Raw genomic sequence first — 20,907 nt, 5'->3', positions numbered from 1 at the left:
GTCTTGCCATTCAAGTTTTACGCCAACCAAACTGTGGCTTTAATAGAAAAAAGTTGAGCTTTGTAAATTAATACCATTTAAAAATCTATTTTAAAGCACTTTTATGCCTTTTATTGTATTTAGCTGATAGTTATTAATATTAACTGAAAATTCCGATTTAAAAAATATTTAAAAATTGTTTTTCAAATTTTAAAACTTATACCTAATGCATTGTCTGTGTTTAAGGTTTTACACTACTGAAAAAATTGCATATCTTTTTTTTCTAAATCAAACCAAATGGATGGAGTAATATTTAGAAAGGCACAATTTGTTATGAAACACTTAAATAAAATTGTGTATTAAACTTTATTAAAGTCATATGTTCGAGAGTTACCTTATTCCTGCCATTAATTATTAAAAGCTTTAGATTAATTTATATCTTTTCTGTTCTTAAAAGAAACAAAATAAGCGGATCTACTGCAGTTCACGGTAAAATATTGCTGGTAAGCAATATTTTCAAAAATCTATGAATTTTGAGGGCTGCTAGCTGCCAAACGGCTGAACGTACAGATCATCCCCGCACACTGTTATAAGCGGCATAAGAAGGCCTACAAATAATCTGGAATAGCCATGAATCAATAATGCATAATTATCTCGCAGTGCAGAGAAATGCGCGAAAAAGACCTATTTTACGCGTTTTTTCTTCAGTGAAGCTTTCCCTGTGCATCATTGGATCTTGGCTATTCCAGATTATTTGTAGGCCTTCTTATGCCGCTTAAAATGGTGTGCGGGTATGATCTGTACGTTCAGCCGTTTGGCAGCTAGCAGCCTTTAAAATTCATAGATTTTGGGAAATATTGCTTACCAGCAATATTTTACCGTGAACTGCAGTAGATCCAAATAAACAGCAATAATCATGCAATTTTAAGCATTAAAATGTAACTTTATTATGATCTCAATTTCTTACTTTTTTCTTCTTCAAATCAATTGGGTTACCATGTAAATATATTTATTGCTCATGTGATTTGTCGCCAGCCAAAAAATGCCAAAAGCATTAACTTTTCTGTATGCTTACTATGTATTTTTTTTCAATTATGTCAATCATTATTTTTTTATTTTTACCTTTTTAAAAAAAAAATAAGTGATAATTAAATTGTTCCATCCACGCTTAAATTCAGGGTCTTAAAATAAGACATTAAACAAAGGCTTCTTGTTTAATTAAAAGCTGCCAAAATCTGATAATTTTATCATCCTAACTTAAAATTGAATTAGTAATTGTATTGCTGTGACATTTTTTAACTTTTTTTTTGATACTCCATATTATTATATTGATCTCTGCTATCATGTTACCATCATTTTTTTTATATCATCAACCATTTTTATACATCTTTTTGTCAATATTTCTATTCGAGGTTTTAAAAAATCCTCGAAATTTAAAATCTTGATTTTGTAAATTGACTTCATCATATCATAACCTCTTGTATTTTTGTATTGATTGTATTCGCGATTATTTTATGTTTTCTGGAAATGACAATTGTCTAAATATGATTGATAAATATTTAATATTGTATTATCCAGTGGCAAAACCATTTTTTTCTTAAAAAATAATGGATAAAAAAATGACATCTTAAATTTTGGTTTGGATTTATTTTGTTTTAGAAACTATTTTTGAATCAATAACTGCTCAATTTGAATGTATAAAGTTTCAAATTTAAAAATTCTTCATAAAAATTAAAAGCCAATTCATTAAATGTTCTATTTCAGAAATTATAAGGATGGAACCTATGAACCTTGGATCGCCTACCCATTCCAACTTTGGTAAGATAATGCTGTTATTTTTATAAACAAAAACACTCTATTTTAATTAAAATAGTGTTTCAAGTTTGGCTCCGAAACCTATAAATATCTGCAGGATTAGAACCAATTCTCAGCCACCCTGAAAAAAGCATGTATAGCATCGTCTTATAGCCAATTAAAATAAAAATCATGAAATTGAAACCAGTTCTGTTAGCCCGGGCCTTCGGGCCCTCCGGTTTAACAAAACTGGTTCAAATCTTACTATTGTTATTTTAATATCCACTGAAAGATGTCTTGGATACGTTGCTACGTTAATTCTAAACGAAACATACATCATCTTTTTGTATATTGTAGGTAGTCCAGTAAGTCCCATGTCCCCTGGTAGTGGTGGAGGTGGACTGGGGGGTCAACAAGGATATCTTCCTGGTTATCTCATGGGAGATCCACTTTCTCCAGCCGCCCCTTCACCTATCAATAGGTAAAAAACTTATTCTTTTTATTAGTGATACTGTTTTACAGTATGGATTAGAAAGCGATTAGTATTAGCAGGATTATAACCGGTTCTCAGACATACTGAAAAATCGTGTATAGCAGCATCGAATTACAGGCAATTTTGCACGAAACCAAAACTAAAAATAAAATTATTATATTCATTCCAGTTTTGTTAGACCGGGGCTTCGATCCCTCGTGCTGTGGGTAACAAAACTGGTTCAATCTTATACATTCTTCATTAATAACCGCAGAAAACTGTCCATTATACGATGTGATAGATAATCTGTACAAATTATTTTCGCTTATATCTTATATAAAGTTAAAGTTGAAAGAAATACCTAAAAGTTTTTGCAAGTTGTAAAGACCTTTCTAGTATTTTTTTATTTAGGCAAATTAGTTCTCCAAATAAAATCAACAGATCCCATAGTAATATGACCACTTCAGGTAAGTGTCTTAGCTTACAATTGAATGTTATTATTGTTATTAAAAAAGAACAAAAACATAATTTGAATGCAACTGTCAAAAAAATCAAATCTAAGCAAAGCTAGTTAAATCCTATGAAATTCAACTATATACATAGCTCACTTATACATGTTGTAACAATATAACCTAGTAAAGCTTAATCCTAATTTACATATACTTCACATTACATTTTTACTTGATACAATTTAACCTAGAAAAGCTTTATCCTTCATATGACTTATTGTGCTAATGAAATGAAAAAAAGAACCACCCTTATCACTAAAATCTGTACACTTACTTACTACAACTAATATTATACCCGGGTTGTTCCTCCACTGTTTCCTATTCATATTGACTGATTTACAGTCTCTCTAGATTATCTAGATTTTTTGCATAGTTTTTTTTGTAAAAATTATTTTTCAGGCTTAACCAGTATACCAACAACTCCTTTGCCTTATCAAGCTTCAAGACAGCATAGCTTGTTTAAAGAAACTTTAAAGTAAGTGAACAATGTTTGGCAGTTTCCCTCAAAGTGCTTGGTCGAGTGCAGAAACCACGACCCCTCCTATTTTAAAATAAATTGAGAAAAAAAGGGGGGGGGGTGATTGTTTATTACTTAAGGCCAAGTTGGGTAATATAGGTTAGTCCGCATGGTTTAAGCACCGCATTTATAGGCCCTGCAGGGTTAGGGTCCACCGCAGAGGGAGGTGCTTAGTGATCCTAGGCACTTTTAAAGAAAGCATTTAGTTTTTCTTATGAATGATATCCCCCTTAAATTACCTACTAATTTTTGACCAAAATGTCTGTCTTTCTATCAGTCAATCTATTACGTACGAATGGATATAAGAAAAATGATGGTTTATTACTTTAGATTTATCTTTCTATTTATTTATTTGATATATCTATCAATTTAGTACAAGTGTTCGGATGGGTAGATCAGAAAAGGCAGGTGGACCACCAACTATAAACCTTATGTCAACTATCTAGCTATCTATTTAGTACAAGTGGTCGGATGGGTAGATCAGAGAAGGCAGGTGGACCCCCAACTATAAACCTTATGTCAACTGTAAACACACCAAACTCTACTGTGAATTCACCTTATAGCAGGTATGAACTGGATTAATCAGGGTGGAAGGGTACATTTACTATTTATTACACTTGTCCCAAAAGTCTTATTACGTTTTCATATTAGTTGGCTTGACAACCTTGGGCTTTTACTAAATTTTGATTGGTTGGTTCATTTAGAGTATTGTCCTAACGTTTCACCCACTAATTGTTCTCTACAGAAGGGATAATTTTGTGTATCATCATTGGATTCACATCGGTCATTGTCTTACCCCTTTATTTTTAAATCCCTGGGATTAATAAACCTTTGCTTCCTTCCAGGTAGATCTGAAGGTATAAGACAATGGAAGAAAGATTGATGTACATTGTACCCCTCAAATTCCGATTCACAAAATTACCCTATCTGTAAATTGAAATTTTGGATGTACCTGATGGACACTTCTAGTTTGTACCAAACAATCACTAAAGATTTCAAGCCAACGAATATGAGAACGTTTAAACTTTCGATATACAATTTTATTTTATATTTCCTTTTTGAACAATCTCCTTTAGAGTTGTTAAGTCAAGAAAAAGCTGTACCTAACATTTTAAAATATTTTAGATTAGAAACCTCTCACCTTGATAGTTCAGCAACTACGGCTGCGCGCATGCGTGAAGTAAATGCGCAAGAGGAAATGGACCCTTTGAGTGTTTGGGTGACTGTCTTTGGTTTTCCTCAGGTGCCCATAACCTTTCTATTCTATTATAAAAAAAATTGTATACTACTGTTGTCAAGTGGTTATCCGTTCGGTCCATTTGATGTCAATTAATACCAAGTTCATGAACAAAGGGGTTTACCTTGTTCTTATGACCAGGTTGTCACACAAATGATCCTTCAGCCGTTAGCTCTCCAACTATGGTATGGGGAGGGCGTCTACACGGAAATGGTATTCTATCTGTAAGTAGTTTAGGCTGTTGTTTAGGGGATCTTGATGATATCACCTAAATGTATTTCAATTATTTGGGTGAAAATCATAAGAAACCTAAATTTGAGAGTGACATGTCGAACGAAGAGTGGCCCTAAGTAAACAGACATAAAGCCACCTCTACCAGTTAGTGGGACTAGTCACAGGGTATACTTTAAATACAATACAATATGATTTATTGGTGTACCTGTAGATTATCCAGTACACCAATTTACAATGAGTAAGGGACAACAGGCATTATATTAGTTGTCTGAAAAGAAAAAGGGGTTTGAAATGTTTTTAAAACAGACAACGAATACAATAGCCAATCGTCCAGAACAGCTCTCAACCATGTATTTCTCGTTCAACCTAAACATGCTTTCATTAGAATAGCACAACTGTAATGAAATATTTACAATAGTAACTTTTATTGTATAAATACTTCTTCCAGTATGGCCTCGAAACCGATTAATATCCACTGGATTAGAACTGGTTCTCAGTCATACTAAAAATCATGGATAGCATCGTATTACAGACAATTTTTCACGAATGATAATCATGAAATAAATGATTATTATAAAATTTCTTTTTTTTCAGGCAGCAGCCAGCTTTATAGTGTCACAGTTGGCCGCTTGTGGAACTGTGTTGAGCCAATCTTTACCCACAAACGGAAACTGGATGCATCTTAGGAATATTTTCATTGCATTTATTATTAGATTTATTTAGGCCTTGTACTAATGGATTTAGTATTACTTTGATCTTGCACCAGATTTTCATGTTCTCTAATAAAGTGAAACTTGTAGTGGGCTAACATAACGTTATCCCCCCATGTTCCCTATCCCCTCCATCCACTCCTACTGGAAATTCGAAAAGGCCAACAAATAACAGTGGAAATAGCAACTTAAATTGACGACAATTTTTACCCTGTCATAATATCCACGTCGTTTATTCTACATTCATTCTTGTACTTGTCGTGCAATTATACACAAATAAATATAGTTTTACTTTTGTCACTATTAATGCACAATGAAAAATTGCTGTCAATAATTAGGTTTCAAACCAAGCTTCAGGCTAAAAAGGCTCTTAGTAAGAACGGCACAATCGTAGGTAATTTATTTTATTTATATATGTATCCAGTAGTTTGAAGTTGACACATATTTATATGTATGTAAAAAGTACAAAATTGAAAAAAATTGAAAAAAAAATTTCTAAGAGGATAACGCCAAAATTATAATTGTTTCAGATATATGCAACATAAATGTAGTTTAACCAATTAACTAGGAAAAAATATGCGGTTCACTAAATTAAGTTCAAATGCATTTCGTGCAACTACCCCTTTAAAACTCCTGGCCACCATAAGTTTTTGTTCGTATTCATGTAATATTATCTTACCAAGCAAAAGGTCGTGCAATCAAATAGTTGCATTGGTTGTGTAAAGGACTTTAGCTAGATTTTGTTCAGTACTATTACCTAATTAGGACCTAATAGAGGTTAAATATCTAACTTTTAACAAATATTGTCATTGAGGTAGGAGATATAATTTGGCTATTTATTACACTAGTCCCCAAAGTTTTATGACAACGTTTTCTTATTTGTTGGCTTAGGTACTTTGGGGACTTTTACCTATTGATTGTTTTGGTTTATTTATCAAGTTTGTTATCCGAACATTTTAACAGAAGGGTAATTTTCCGTTTCATTATTGGGATGTAACTTAATTTGTTGGTCATTGTCTTATCTCTTAAGATCCCTGTATATTTTATTGTCTAGGTGGAACAATAATGATTGGAATTAGACCTTGTACTGATGAATCTGTCTTGGAACAGGTGAGCAACTTATCTTGTATATTCTGCTAGGGATCCCCGGTTAAGGGGGGAGAATTTAGAATATAGGGGGTGGGGGCGCAAAAAAGTGTAGGTAGGTACATCATCTTATACTATTATCAATAAAAAATCAAAAATTGGACAAAAAACACCAATGATATGGGGGGAAAATCATCAAAAAGATGCTTATCCTATCATCTACAGACACAAAGATTCCTTTAAATGATAGGATATTTAATTTAGATTTTAATTAGGAGGGTGGAGACTTAGTTTAGTTAGATAACATGGGTGACACAGATTTATAACCCAATAAGTCAGCCCCTTACTAGATTGTGAAATTGTTAGGGAGGGTGGGGACATTGGATTAAAATAATATTTTTAAATGCGTTCTCCTATCTTAGAAATTGAGCAAAATAAAAAAATCCACTAAAAAATTTATTTTACTAGGGAAATACAACCTGTGGCAACGCGAGTTTATTGGATGCCAGCTGTAATGGATCCCAGATTGCCAACCTTTCTACTGGCTTTGGAACTCCAAGGTAAGAATTTTTTTGGAAAAAACACTGAACTTTTTGGTTGAATATACAATTTCATTCACGCGAGATTATATCCCTTTTGCAAAGAAGTCATTACTTAGATAAAATTAGGCTAGCTTTAAACAGTTGGTAGACTACAACAAGGTTTGAACTCCTTCACAGGGTTCTGGGGGTTTGTTCAGGGAGGAAGACGATATTGGGCTATTTATTACACTGGTCCCCAAAGTTTTATATTGACGTTTCCTCATTCGCTGGCTCAACAACTTTTGGGACCGGACTATATTGAATTTTGAATGGTTGCTTCATTAAGTTAAATGTCAAAAAGTTTTACTCACTATTGGGATATTTTGTGTATTACCTATAATTTAGGGATTTACATCAATTTATTGGCCATTGTCTTATCCCTTTAGTTCCCTGGGCTTTGCTACAGTTAGTAGGTGTAAGAAATCAACATGAATTTTTATAAAAGTTATTTTTTTTATATTTTAGAACCATTCGCCCCTTGACCCAAGCATTCAAAGAAGCGCAAGGAGAAAGCAAGGTAAAATATTCAACTTTTATTTCATATCAAATAACTTTGTATAAAATGATCCTGGTAACCATTCAACAGTTTCTTATTTAGCAGCCTCTAAAGTTCATACATTTTTGGAGATAATCGTTACCAGGAACATTTCACTGTGAACTGCGCTAGATCCCTTTTATTTAATATTTAGAGGGTGATTTTTAATTTTTAATTACTTTATCTGGGTCCCTAAGAGATTTCAAATAGCTTCGACTATATAACTCACTTTGTTCTTTCATCTGTATTTTTAGTAGCGAAGCTACTCTATAATTTGAAATGTCCGTCTGTCCGTCTGTCCGTCTTAGTTTGGGGGAAACGTGATTTTCTCGGCTCCTATGAAAGATAAAAGGCTGAAATTTTTTGACAACATTCCTATTATTAAGGAGCACAATTAACTGTAAAACATCGATGGCGGTCGGACCGCTTTTTAGCAGGTTTTAGGCTATTTTTGTATTTTTCACATTTTTCTCCATATCTTTGGTGTTTATGGTCCGATTTCCAATTTTTTTCCGTTATAGATATCAAAATTAAATTTCCTGTCGTTTAAAGAAAACAACCATGACGGTCGGAATGCCTTTTTGCAGGTTTTTGGCTATTTTTAAATTTTTCCCTTATTTTTCATATCTCTGATGTATATAGTCCAATTTTCCAAATTCTTTAGGTAAGATAAAAAAATTTAATTTCCTGTCGTTTTAAAAATACAACCATGGGGGTCAGACTGCCTTTAAGCAGGTTTTTGGCTATTTTTATATGTTTTACATATTTCCCCATATCTTTGTTGTTTTTGGTCCAATTTTAAAACTTTTTGGGATATCAGTATCAAAATAATCTATTCTTGATTTTAATAAATACACTTTAAATCTACTTGTACGTATTCCCATCCATGATTTTTTGTTCTTCGCTACTTATGGATGTTGTCATTTTAAATATAACTAGCTACTGCGCCCGCTTTCCTCTATGGACTCTTTATTGAAAGAGGCAAAGAGTGGTTATAAAGATATCTTTAAACCGTATTTAGACTTAAATCTGAAAAAAGAATGGCCTAAAACCATCACAAGGCCTATGTGAAGCTTCCGTCAAAGAGAGAACTTATCAGCTCAGTAGTTATTGAGGTCTTAAGCTTTAGACACAAAAATCCTTACTATAATCGGATATTATAGTATTATTCAAATGTAATTCTGTAATGTTATCATCATTGTTATTATTCTAGGTTGTACCTGGTATCAACACACCCAACAAGAACGACGGTATTGTCAACAAAGCCCTGGAATATATATTTGGATGGTAGTTTCAATCAGATTACGCACAACAGTAAAGATTCCGACCAATCTGATTCAAACTATCAACTCAGACATATAGAGAAAACTATCCTCCTATTTAAGTGTTCATTTGTTCCTATCTAATTTTTTAATAAATGTAATCATTTTCTTTAGTTGTACTCTAATCAATTAAAAAAATAGCAACTTACATGTGATATTCTAAAATGAAGCATGGCATAAATATTACCTATATCAACTGATAATTTTTATTATTTTTTTTTTATTTGTAGAAGTGAATTCTTGTTTTATTGTAAAACTCTTTCAAATCTTTGTACATTTAAGATCGTAGTAATGATAATAAAGTCCTTTATGTCCATCCTTTTAAAAAATAATCATAAAAACAGGACATTTTTATCGCTATACATTCTTATTGTACAAATCAAATTGTTTATCATCTTCCCTTTTGAAAATAAACCTTTTGACCAACAAATCTCAAGTTTGTACCTTTGTACACCATTGTACACAATTTGTACACCAGTGTACACATTTTTTGTACACCATGTTGAACTATTTTCAGAGGAGAAATAATGTGCGCAGGATGTCGCAACTTTTAACATTTGAACAGACGAGTAAGCTGATTAGGTTTCCTAACTCTGTTTTCCATCATCTGGGCAGGAAGTCAGGTAGGTTAGGACAGGTCCACTGGGTCCAGTGGTTGCAAAGTTGTACCTTGTTTTTTTTAGTGTTATCGAAGCTTATCTATAATCCACTTTGTCCGTCTATAAGGCTATGTGTGCAACTTCAAAGTAAGTATACAGTATGACCCTCGAAAAAGTATTTTTAAGCATCTGCAGCCCTTATTTCTCAATGAATTATTAAAAAATGTATATGTCCTTGTTCTCTATAGATTTCTACATAAGTAGATATAAAAATATTTTTTTTACCTCCATTAACACCGGAGATTTTTAGAGCTAAAGTTTTGAAAAAGTGACTGAGGAAAAAGTAACTTTTAACATGAAACGACTTTTTTAGCAAAATTAAGGTAGAAGTCCTTTTATTTTTGTTACTAGCAGAAACTTTATACAAAAATTAAATAAAAAATTTAGGCTTTGAGTAAAAAGCATTTTTTTACACATATTTTTTGAGTCTTTTTAGTTTAATGATATTTTGAAAAACTTACTTATTAGGCAAATTTGTTTTAGATTAAAAAACCAAATAAATCTTTATGAATATAGCAGGAAAATTGTTTTTTTTTCATAATCCTAACTTTAATAACAAAAAAGTTATAAAGAAAAAAAAATTTGAACATAATGATTTTTTAGTCTAAAAAACTTAATTAATCCCCAATTAAATGATTGAGATGTCAGAAAAGGGGGCGGAGCAACTGTCATAATTAATCCTTTTTATAAATAAGGGTAAATAAATAACCTAAAATTTGCAAATATTCAATTCTTTCAGTAGTATTTTTTGCCATATAAAATTGATATTTTTTGGTCGAATAAAAATAAATTAATTAGTTAACTTGTTTTTCTTTGTGTATTATCATTCAGTTGCCAGAAAAACATAATATAACAATCCAAAAATTATGAGAAACAAAAAAAAATTCTTTTTCTCAGTCACTTTTTCAAAACTTCAGCTCTAAAAATCTCCGGAGTTAATGGAGGTAAAATTAAAATTTTTATATCTACTTATGTGGAAATCTATAGAGAACAAGGACATATACATTTTTTAATAATTCATTGAAAAATAAGGGCTGCAGATGCTTAAAAATACTTTTTCGAGGGTCATACTGTATAATTTACTTTTTCGGTAGGTCTGTCGGTTATGATTTAAATATTTATTACGCCTAGTACGGTTAGTGATCAAAATTAACCCAAGAAATATTGGTTCAAAATTATAAGAGTAGGCCAAATTATTTCCCTAAAAGTGTCCTTTAAGCAATGAAACCCCTGCCCATTATTTTTTAAATAGATTGAAAATAAGATGGGGGATAGTTATACCCCCTAAATATGACCTATCCAAATGCGTACGAACAAAACAATCCAGTGCTGCCCAAATATAACCTAAACAAACTTAGCCTAAGTATTAAACAAATAATAGAAAGAGGTGGTGTTTTCTCGACAAGACACTTACAGAAAACCACCGCGGGACACTATCATTATTCCCTCCTAACCATTGTTTTAGTCTATTTCTATAATCAAGAACATCTTAGTCAACACATTAACAACAAGGATGTCAACATCCGTAATAGCGAAGCTACCATACTTCTAACGTGAAAGATTTTATTTAAAAGTTTGTAACCGATATATTTCAACAAATCCAATATTTTCCTATCGTTATAAAAATCTTACAAAAAATTCATTTGATTGATTTTTTTCATGTAAAAATAAGAATAAACAATTTTATACCTATCACCGCGCTTCTCATTTATTTAATTCGCCACGATGAAAAAAAAACAAGAAATAATTTTGTTCCGAATTTATTATATACAACTGACATTAATAAACATATAAATTAGTTAATATTTGGACTGAAAAGTAGTAAATATTAATATATATAAATAATTTTACGATAATGCATCATGTACAATAATAGCCAATAGAAAAAAAAACAATTAAATATTGTTATTCTCATCAAACTGGAACGGAAAGTTGAAATCTTCAAAGTTTAGATCATCTTCAAAATCTTGCATAAATTGCTCACTGGTGACATATGGCGCATAGTGGTCATCCACAAACATCAGCAGCTCGTCAAAGTTGACGCTTTCCTCCAACGCTTCAAGGGTATAAAACTCCGGGTTGGTTAGGTTGGGGTCCGCAGGGCTTGAGGAGGCGGGGATGATGCTTGTGACAGCAGCCGGTTTTCCGGTCAAATTGGCCGGACTACTCGTTGAGAGTTGTTGTTGGTGGCTAGGAGTGGTTCCGGCGGTGGAAACGAAAGGTTTGCTTGTGGTAGCAGCCGTTTCGCTTATGGAAGAAGTCTTGCTGCATATATCCATCATCGCGACCTGGATGTTGCTGCTACTGGGCTGTAGGCTGACTAGATTAGCAGCTGCTTGGCTAATAGTCTTCTTCTTCAATCCATCAGGTTTTCTGTGAATCTTCTCTTTAGCTGATGTGGCTTTCAGAATATTAGCGGATTTCTTTGGCATTTTGATTTATGAGTAAGTTAAGTATTGTTTATCGTGTGATATGTAAATTGACAATGAACTTTGAGCTTGTAGGAAGCCCATATTTATAAACTTTAAAAGCTTAACTTGCGGTCATCGCGTAGGTTACGTATTCACCACTTCCCCTTTTTGAAAGTAACCCTTCCATTTCCCCTCCTACCATGACCCCACTATAGCGTGGGTTTTGGTTCCGGTCAAGCGATTCTGTCCCCCTACCAACATATTTCAACTTAACTCCGCCCATTATTCGGATTTTAAGCTTGTTTTTCAATAATTTTTAAAAAAAATTAATCAAATTAACTTAATTTTAAACATTTATATAATTTTTTATTTAAACGAGTAATGAAACCATTTTCTAATAAAATGTATTTTCCAGTATTGCTTCGAAACCGATTAATATCCGCTGGATTAGAACCGGTTCTAAGCCATACTGAAAAATGATGTATCGTATTATAGTCGGATTTCTATAAATATTAAAATAAAAATCTTTATTCTAATACCATTTTTGTTAACCCGGGCTTTTAGCCCCTCGGTTGCGACAAAACTGGTTTTAATCTTATGATTTTTAATCGCGGAAAACTATGGTATGATGCGATAAACTACTATTATGGTTTTATACACAGTTATACATTCGTAATATAATTAACAATTTATGTAAATTCAGTAGGTAAACCATACTAGATATGTCACATTCCATGTTTTTATCCGGTGGAAATAAAATTAATCGGATTACAAGGAAATGTAAATAATTAGAAAACAAGGATGACAACATCCATAAGTAGCGAAGCTGATACAAGTAATAGTTATAAGGTAAGAGCACTGTAGTTGTTTAAACCTCTATTTTATAGCCATTTATTATTATTAAAGAAACATCAGTGCATTACAGACAGATCGACGTACGAAATAGATTTAGAAAGGCTTCGCTGGTCATTAGAATAGGAATATATAACTTTAATTTTTTTGACAAATTAATTTTTAAAAATACATTATTTTTAGACAAGGATGATGATGTTAAAAAGGCGGTTTCTGCCAGCCTTGGAATTGTCACGGCAGACGGACACATTGCAGCTTTGGCAAAGGTAAAATTTATTGTCTTATTACCAACTGTTACAGAAATAATTCCAAAATTATCGCAACGTGTTATGGTCAACTTTCCGCATATATATTAATATTGGGAATTATAAGATTAAAACCAGTTTGTTAGCCCCGATGGGCCGACGGCCCGAGTCAACAAAATTGGTATTCTTATGATTTCTATTTTAATATTCGTGTAAAAGGGGGACGTAACTGAAGCTTTTTTGATGCAGGGGGGGGGTTTTCTCAGGAACCACTTGATGAACCGTGTAAATTTTTTGGACTTAAGCTTTTATGGGTATGAACATCTTATAGTTTCAAAGTCAACCCCCTACCCCCACCCCCTAGCCCCACGGGGCTCAAAAACCCCCTAAAAATGAACCTAACCTTAATTTTCTCAGAAACCATTTGACCAATAGGGATGATTTCTTAGACTTAAGCTTTTATGGTTATAACCTAACTTTTAGTTTAAAAGTTACTCTCATGCCGCCAACCCCTAGCCCTCCGGGGCTTAAAAAAAACCCTAAAAATGAACCTAACCTTAATTTTCTCAGAAACCATTCGACCAATAGAGATGATTTCTTAAACTTAAGCTTTTATGGTTATAAACTAAATTTTGGTTTAGAAGTCACCCCCCTGCTGCCAACCCCTAGCCCTCCGGGGATCAAAAAAAAACCATAAATGAACCTAACCTTTATTTTCTCAGAAACTATTTGATCAATAGAGATGATTTCTTAAACTTAAGCTTCTTATAAACTATTTATAGTTTAGAAGTCACTCCCCTGCCTCCAACCACTAGCCCTCCGGGGCTCCAAAAAACCCTAAAATGAACCTAACCTTAATTTTCTCAGAAACCATTTGATCAATAGAGATAATTGCTTAAACTTAATCTATAATGCTAATAAACTAACTTCAAGTTTATAAGTCACCCCACTGCCGCCAACCCCTAACCCTCCGGGGCTCAAAAAAAAACCCTACAAATGAACCTAACCTTAAATTTCTCAGAAACCATTCGATCAATAGAGATGATTTTTCAAACTTAAGCTTTTATGGTTATAAACTAACTTTTGGTTTAGAAGTCACCCCCTGCAGCAAACCCCTAGCCCTCCGGGGAAAAAACCCATAAAAATGAACCTAATCTTTATTTTCTCAGAAACCATTTGACCAATAGAGATGATTTCTTTAACTAAAACTTTTATGCTTATAAACTAACTTATAGTTAAGAAGTCACCAGCCTGCCTCCAACCCCTAGCCCTATGGGGCTCAAAAAACCCTAAAATGAACCTAACCTTAATTTTCTCAGAAACCATTTGATCAATAGAGATAATTGCTTAAACTTAAGCTATAATGCAAATAAATTAACTTCTAGTTTAGTTGTCACCTCCCTGCCGCCAATCCCGAGCCCTCCAGGGCTCAAAAAACCCTAAAAATGAACCTAACCTTAATTTTCTTAGAAACCATTTGATCAATAGATATGATTTCTTAAACTTAAGCTTTTATGCTTATAAATTAACTTTCAGTTTAGAAGATATTTTGGACTTAAAAATTTTGTTAAAGCAAAGCTTTTCTTTGGTTTGGTCTGTGAGGGTTAGCTTTTTTCGTTAATTTAGACATATTATAATTGTCCTATTGATTTTCAACTTTGCATGATAATTTCTATATCATTTAGGTACAATTTTAAAAACGTAGCTACTCTATATAATTATTAACAGAAAGTCCAAATGTCTATTTAAAACATGCTGATTTTTAAAATTAAGGTTAGGTTCAATTCTATAGGTTTTTTGAGCCCCTGAGGGCTAGGGGTTTGCGGCAGGGAGGTGACTTCTAAACTATAAGTTAGTTTATAAGCATAAAAGCTTAAGTTTAAGAAATCATCTCTCTTGATCAAATAGTTTCTGAGAAAATTAAAGTTGGGTTCATTTTTAGGGTTTTTGAGCCCTGGAGGGCTAAGGGTTGGCGGCAGGGGGGTGACTTCTAAACTAAAAGTAAGGTTATAAGCATAAAAGCTTAAGTTTAAGAAATCATCTCTATTGATCAAATGGTTTCTGAGAAAATTAAGGTTAGGTTCATTTGTAGGGTTATTTGAGCCCCGGAGGGCTAGGGGTTTGCGGCAGGGGAGTGACTTCTAAACTATAAGTTAGTTTATAAGCATTAAAGCTTAAGTTTAAGAAATCATCTCTCTTGATTAAATAGTTTCTGAAAAAAAATAAGGTTAGGTCATTTTTTTGGGTTTTTTGAGCCCCGGAGGGCTAGGGGTTGGCGGCAGGGGGGGTGACTTCTATACTAAAAGTTAGTTATAAGCATAAAAGCTTAAGTTTAAGAAATCACCTCTATTGATTAAATGGTTTCTGAGCAAATTAATGTTAGGTTTATTTTTGGGTTTTTTTGAGCGGCAGGGGGGCAACTACAAAACTAGAAGTTAGTTTATAAGCGTAAAAGCTTAAGTTTAAGAAATCATCTCTCTTGATCAAAAAGTATCTGAGAAAATTAAAGCTGGGTTCATTTTTAGGGTTTTTGAGCCCTGGAGGGCTAAGGGTTGGCGGCAGGGGGGTGACTTCTAAACTAAAAGTAAGGTTATAAGCATAAAAGCTTAAGTTTAAGAAATCATCTCTATTGATCAAATGGTTTCTGAGAAAATTAAGGTTAGGTTCATTTGTAGGGTTATTTGAGCCCCGGAGGGCTAGGGGTTTGCGGCAGGGGAGTGACTTCTAAACTATAAGTTAGTTTATAAGCATTAAAGCTTAAGTTTAAGAAATCATCTCTCTTGATTAAATAGTTTCTGAAAAAAAATAAGGTTAGGTCATTTTTTAGGGTTTTTTGAGCCCCGGAGGGCTAGGGGGGTAACTAAATGGTTTCTGAGCAAATTAATGTTAGGTTTATTTTTGGGTTTTTTGAGCGGCAGGGGGGTAACTACAAAACTAGAAGTTAGTTTATAAGCGTAAAAGCTTAAGTTTAAGAAATCATCTCTATTGGTCAAATGGTTTCTGAGAAAATAAAGGTTAGGTTCATTTTTAGGGTTTTTTTGGAGCCCCGGAGGGTTAGGGGTTGGCGGCAGGGGGGTGACTTATAAACCAAAATTTAGTTTATAACCATTAAAGCTTAGGTTTAAGACATCATCTCTATTGGTCGAATGGTTTCTGAGAAAATTAAGGTTAGCTTCATTTTTAGGGTTTTTTTGAGCCCCGGAGGGCTAGGGGTTGGTGGCATGAGAGTAACTTTTAAACTAGAAGTTAGGTTATAACCATAAAAGCTTAAGTTTAAGAAATCATCTCTATTGGTCAAATGGTTTCTGAGAAAATTAAGGTTAGGTTCATTTTTAGGGTTTTTTGGAGCCCCGGAGGGCTAGGGGTTGGCGGCATGGGAGTAACTTCTAAAATATAAGTTAGTTTAAAACCATAAAAGCTTAAGTTTAAGAATTCATCTCTATTGTTCAAATGGTTTCTGAGAAAATAAAGGTTAGGTTCATTTTTATGGTTTTTTTGATCCCCGGAGGGCTAGGGGTTGGCGGCAGGGGGGTGACTTCTAAACCAAAATTTAGTTTATTACCATAAAAGTTTGAGTTTAAGAAATCATCTCTATTAGTCGAATGGTTTCTGAGAAAATTAAGGTTAGGTTCATTTTTAGGGTTTTTAGGAGCCCCGGAGGGCTAGGAGTTGGGGGGCAGGGGGGTGACTTCTAAACCAAAATTTAGGTAATAACCATAAAAGCTTAGGTTTAAGAAATCATCTCTATTGGTCGAATGGTTTCTGAGAAAATTAAGGTTAGGTTCATTTTTAGGGTTTTTTTGAGCCCCGGAGGGCTAGGGATTGGCGGCATGAGAGTAACTTTTAAACTAGAAGTTAGGTTATAACCATAAAAGCTTAAGTTTAAGAAATCATCTCTATTGGTCAAATGGTTTCTGAGAAAATTAAGGTTAGGTTCATTTTAGAGGGTTTTTGAGCCCCGTGGGGCTAGGGGGGGGGGTAGGGGGTTGACTTTGAAACCATAAGATGTTCATACCCATAAAAGCTTAAATCCAAAAAATTTACACGGTTCATCAAGTGGTTCCTGAGAAACCCCCCCCCCCCCCCCTGCATCAAAAAAGCTTCAGTTACGTCCCCCTTGTCAGTAATACGATGCCATACATATTTTATTAGTACGGCTGAGAATCTGTTCTAATCCATCGGAAATCAATCGATTTCGAAGCGATACTAGAAAAATAATTGTTAATATTAAACCAGGGATCTAACGAGATAAGACAATGGCTGATTATACAAAAAATCACCCTCTCAGTAGATTAAAATTAGTGGTTGGAATGATTGGACATTCAACTAGGTAAATGAACCAATCAATTAAAATTCAAGACCAGTCCCCAGAGTTGCCAATCCTACGAATAAGAAAATGCAATTGTAAAACATGGGGACCACCAGTGTGATAAACAGCCCAATGTCAACTCCCTCTCTGCATTCAAAAACACTTAAAGTCTTGAGTACCAAGTTGATTTTTTATTGCAGGGGCCAAACCTGGATGTTGTATACCTGGAGGTGAATGAACAGCTGGCAGCCTGGACCTTTGCCCCTCTGCAGGATTATATACCTCAAATCACGTGTCTTGTTCCTTTCAATCAGAATAAAAACTTTCAAAGGTCAGTTTTTACTGCGGTGCTTTACGTTAGGTGCCTACCGAGCACAAAAACTTCAGCCCCTCATTTGAAAATCAATAGAAAATAAAGTTTGGGAGGGGGAGGGATAGTTTTTTAAGCCTAACAAATAACAATGCAGTGCCTTTACCTGCTGTTTCTTAATCCTGCGGGCATCTCTGTACCTCAAATGATCCAATCTTATCTGGTCTAAGGTAACAGTATAAATAACAACAGAAAAAAACTTTACCTCATCGGGTCTAACAAAACTGGTTTTAATCTTATTATTTTTCATTTTGATATTTGCGGATACCTGTCTATAATACGATATACAACGAACTATTATTGAGCACTTTAATAACAAGTAAAGAAATAGTGCAAAATAAGATTTGTTGGATTTACAGTGTTAAAATATAATTTCTTCAAACTGTTTAAGAATAATTTTTGTCGTATGTAGTTTAGAATACCTAATAAAAAATAATGATTTTTATTACCTAATAGTAATACCTTTTATATTTAGAAATAGTCTAATTCTGGTGGGACTGAATTGTGGACCTGAATCTGGGGCCATTTGTCTATTCGATACCTCTGCTTCTAAATTAATAAGGTAGGTACCTATCAAATAAATTATCACCAATTGAAAACCTCATATAGTAGGATAATACAATTTAGAAAGAAACTAAAATATTAAAGCAATTAAATTATCTTTGTGTTTTCATATATATATGAATTTTATTAGCGAGCAATAAGGGAAAAATTAAGTTTTTCTCACGTCAAGTAGGGCTAGGCTATAGTTATTTTCTTGTGCCAAAAGAAAAAAATCAATAAATCCCCTCAAGACCAACATAAAATAAAGCACTATTGAAGTACCTAATGAAACAAAGGAGATAATCAAACGGCTCATTAAAGGAAAAATATTTTTTGATATCGTCTTTGTTTAATTGTAGATATATTGTGTTGCCACAACCAGTGACCAGCCTAACGGTTGTAGCTGGGGCTGGTGACGGTCCTGGTCCTGGGACACCTGGATTCCTACATGCGGCCCTAAGATACCTTCATGGAGTAGTGGCCGTTGGCATGGTCCAGGTAAAAAAAGTGTTAAATAGTAAATAAACCCATTGATCTAAAGAGATAAGACAATGGCTGATAAATTGATGTATATCCCCAATGATGACACACAAAATTACCCCTTCTGAAGATTAAAATAATTGGTTAAAACGTTTGAACAATCAACTTATTAAACCAACCAATCAAAATTCAGTAATGGTCCCCTAAGTTAATCAGCTTACGAATAAAAAAAACGTTATTATAAAACTTTGGGGACTTAGATCGGATTGTCAAAATGTTGGCGAATTCATCTAAATTGAATGCTGGATTAACCCATACCAATGACCTGAATTTTCACGGATATTTACTTTTGTTCAATAAAATGGTGGATTAAATTAACCCAAAACAGATTGTGATTTATATGTACCTAAAATAAACTATGAGATAATTGGATATACATAGGTTTAGGTATAGATAAGAGTTAAGACGATTGAATACCTATTTAAAAGAAGAAAATGAACAGTAAACTGCATTACAGTAATAATCTTTTATTTTTATCCAGGGTGCCGTTTACCTGTTAGACCTTGCCCTGGATGAATCTTTACCTGCCTCCAGTGACACAGAACCTGCTGGAATTGTCTTCATTGACCCCTGCTCAAAGGTAAAATGGTTATATTATATTTATTTTAAGATATATTAAAAGAATACCTAGCAATATTTTATTTTCTTATACTTTTTAGAGATTGGCTGTATTTTATAGGGTATTACTTAGTTTGTAGGATTGAACTTGCCTCTAACCCTCTTCCCCCTCCCCCCTCCCCTTTCTCTTGTAGAAACGTTTAAACCTTATATTAGTCTTAACAAGGCTTCCCAAACAGTAGTTTTGATTAATGTCTAGTAGTTGAAGATAACTTGAAGGATACACAAACATACATAACATATAAATTGGATAAATGGTGGTTGCCTTCAAAGTGCCTTATTAAGCACAGAAACTCCCCCACACATTATTTTCAATTTATATTTAATATACGAGAGAAGAGGGGGGGGTCTTTGCACGCTAGTTTCTTTGAAGGAAATCAGCAGATAAATATTTGAGTATTCAGTAGACACTAGCCCACGGAAACAAATTACATAGTCGTTTATTAGAACTTGAAGGAAACACGAACATAACCAATATGGGATGAATATTTGTATATTTAGGAGATATCACGGTGCAGAAATGAGACACTAGCCCATGGAAACCACGTGGCTATCCAGCTTACAGAGGATGATGTCACTGACAGAACTTTTGTTTGGCAAGATGTAAGTTTTTCATAATAGTTATTTCTCGCATCGTATTATATTTAATATAAACAGCTTTCCGCGGATATAGAAAGTACAATTATAAGATTAAAACCAGTTCTTTAGCCCTGAGGTGCCGAAGGCACGGGATAAAAAAAACTAGTTTTAATCTTATGATTGTACATTTCTATATTCGTAGAAAACTGGATATAATACGATGCTAGACATAGTTTTTTCGTATGGATGAGAACCGGTTCCTATCCACCGGATTCGAATGAATACGAGAAAATATTTTATAGTTTTTAAATTCTACCGACGCATTTTATTTTCGTTAGTTTCCTTTGATAAAGTAAATTGTTATGATACAAAGTAAGTAGTAAGGTTTTATTTGAAACTAAAAACCCCAGAGTTACCGAATGGTTTGTAAGCTTTATGAATTGCTTGGCGTGGTTTTAAGCTATTATCCCGACCTTCTTAGTTCTCTTTTCAAACAGGGCGGGTCAACTAGTTATTATTAAACTATCAAAGAAAATACCTACTAAGTTATATTTTAATGCAATGAAAAAAATGTTTGTTATTTTAGTCGCCTTCAGAAGCTAGATCTAGTCCTTCACAAAACTTAGAGGTAGGTTAATTTTTTTATTATTCCTTTAGTTTGTAAATAAGAAAAAGAGAAGGGGGGGGGGGAATTTACTTTATTGGGGGGTTTAGGTCTAGTTAGCTACCTATTGGCAAACATAATTGTCTTTGATCTCTGTAGAAATTTTCGAAGATTTTTCTTCCAAAAACTAGAAGATTTTTT

At 33.5% G+C, this 20,907-nt stretch overlaps 2 protein-coding genes across 2 annotated transcripts in view; both read left to right on the top strand.

Moving 5' to 3' along the window:
• The window catches only part of LOC145324830 (nucleoporin NUP35-like), a 327,729-nt gene extending 318,651 nt beyond the window's left edge, over positions 1-9,078 (top strand). Inside the window, exons 2-13 of the mRNA XM_080167506.1 lie at positions 1,745-1,797; positions 2,131-2,254; positions 2,657-2,712; positions 3,154-3,229; positions 3,730-3,837; positions 4,397-4,514; positions 5,337-5,429; positions 5,792-5,846; positions 6,507-6,562; positions 7,007-7,098; positions 7,585-7,636; positions 8,868-9,078. Coding sequence (XP_080023632.1) covers positions 1,755-1,797; positions 2,131-2,254; positions 2,657-2,712; positions 3,154-3,229; positions 3,730-3,837; positions 4,397-4,514; positions 5,337-5,429; positions 5,792-5,846; positions 6,507-6,562; positions 7,007-7,098; positions 7,585-7,636; positions 8,868-8,945 — 951 coding nt within the window. The 5' untranslated portion in view covers positions 1,745-1,754 and the 3' untranslated portion in view covers positions 8,946-9,078. The remainder of the gene's footprint in view (positions 1-1,744; positions 1,798-2,130; positions 2,255-2,656; positions 2,713-3,153; positions 3,230-3,729; positions 3,838-4,396; positions 4,515-5,336; positions 5,430-5,791; positions 5,847-6,506; positions 6,563-7,006; positions 7,099-7,584; positions 7,637-8,867) is intronic.
• Positions 9,079-9,496: 418 nt separating this feature from the next.
• LOC145324827 (uncharacterized) overlaps positions 9,497-20,907 on the top strand; it is a 67,213-nt gene continuing 55,802 nt past the window's right edge. Inside the window, exons 1-8 of the mRNA XM_080167503.1 lie at positions 9,497-9,599; positions 13,082-13,164; positions 17,653-17,783; positions 18,298-18,384; positions 18,725-18,863; positions 19,387-19,485; positions 20,025-20,126; positions 20,689-20,730. Coding sequence (XP_080023629.1) covers positions 9,515-9,599; positions 13,082-13,164; positions 17,653-17,783; positions 18,298-18,384; positions 18,725-18,863; positions 19,387-19,485; positions 20,025-20,126; positions 20,689-20,730 — 768 coding nt within the window. The 5' untranslated portion in view covers positions 9,497-9,514. The remainder of the gene's footprint in view (positions 9,600-13,081; positions 13,165-17,652; positions 17,784-18,297; positions 18,385-18,724; positions 18,864-19,386; positions 19,486-20,024; positions 20,127-20,688; positions 20,731-20,907) is intronic.

Source organism: Acartia tonsa, chromosome 7 (assembly GCF_053477335.1).
Source record: "Acartia tonsa isolate MP-2025a chromosome 7, ASM5347733v1, whole genome shotgun sequence".
Taxonomy (NCBI): domain Eukaryota; kingdom Metazoa; phylum Arthropoda; class Copepoda; order Calanoida; family Acartiidae; genus Acartia; species Acartia tonsa.
The sequence above is the reverse complement of the archived record's forward strand: the minus strand, read 5'-3'. Positions and strand labels throughout refer to the sequence as shown.